This window comes from Penaeus monodon, chromosome 31, assembly GCF_015228065.2.
Source record: "Penaeus monodon isolate SGIC_2016 chromosome 31, NSTDA_Pmon_1, whole genome shotgun sequence".
Taxonomy (NCBI): Eukaryota; Metazoa; Arthropoda; class Malacostraca; order Decapoda; family Penaeidae; genus Penaeus; species Penaeus monodon.
Window position 1 is genome coordinate 21,639,051 of NC_051416.1, and position 379 is coordinate 21,639,429.

General features: G+C 50.4%; 1 protein-coding gene across 1 annotated transcript in view; it reads left to right on the forward strand.

The window, feature by feature from the left end:
• Positions 1–379, forward strand: part of LOC119592852 (regulator of G-protein signaling 9-binding protein-like) — an 8,281-nt gene that overhangs the window by 4,482 nt on the left and 3,420 nt on the right. Inside the window, exon 5 of the mRNA XM_037941750.1 lies at positions 154–343. Coding sequence (XP_037797678.1) covers positions 154–343 — 190 coding nt within the window. The remainder of the gene's footprint in view (positions 1–153; positions 344–379) is intronic.

The window sequence follows — 379 nt, forward strand, 5'->3', positions numbered from 1 at the left end:
CATTCATTTGGTTTTCCTTAGTTGGCGTTCACTATCCGTCAGCGCGGCAGAAATCCCAACTTTTAACAGGATTTCGTAAAAAAAAAAAAAAGATACATATATCTTGTTTACAACCCCCCCCACCCACCCACCCTCTTTTTCTCTAAATTCCAGAGCAAGAGATGTTGCGAACCCTAACTCTGCAACACACCTTTACCTTGCACGTGGGCCCAACGGGTCTCATCAACACGGGCGTGCACGAGTATGGGCAAGGTTACCGCGGTGGCTCGTGTGTTGACAGCATGGACCTGCCTCTCGACGACAGACGAGCCCTTGAGAGAGCCGAGGTCAGCCAACTCCACAAGTGAGTGCTCGTGTTTGGCTAGCTGGTGTTAGAGTG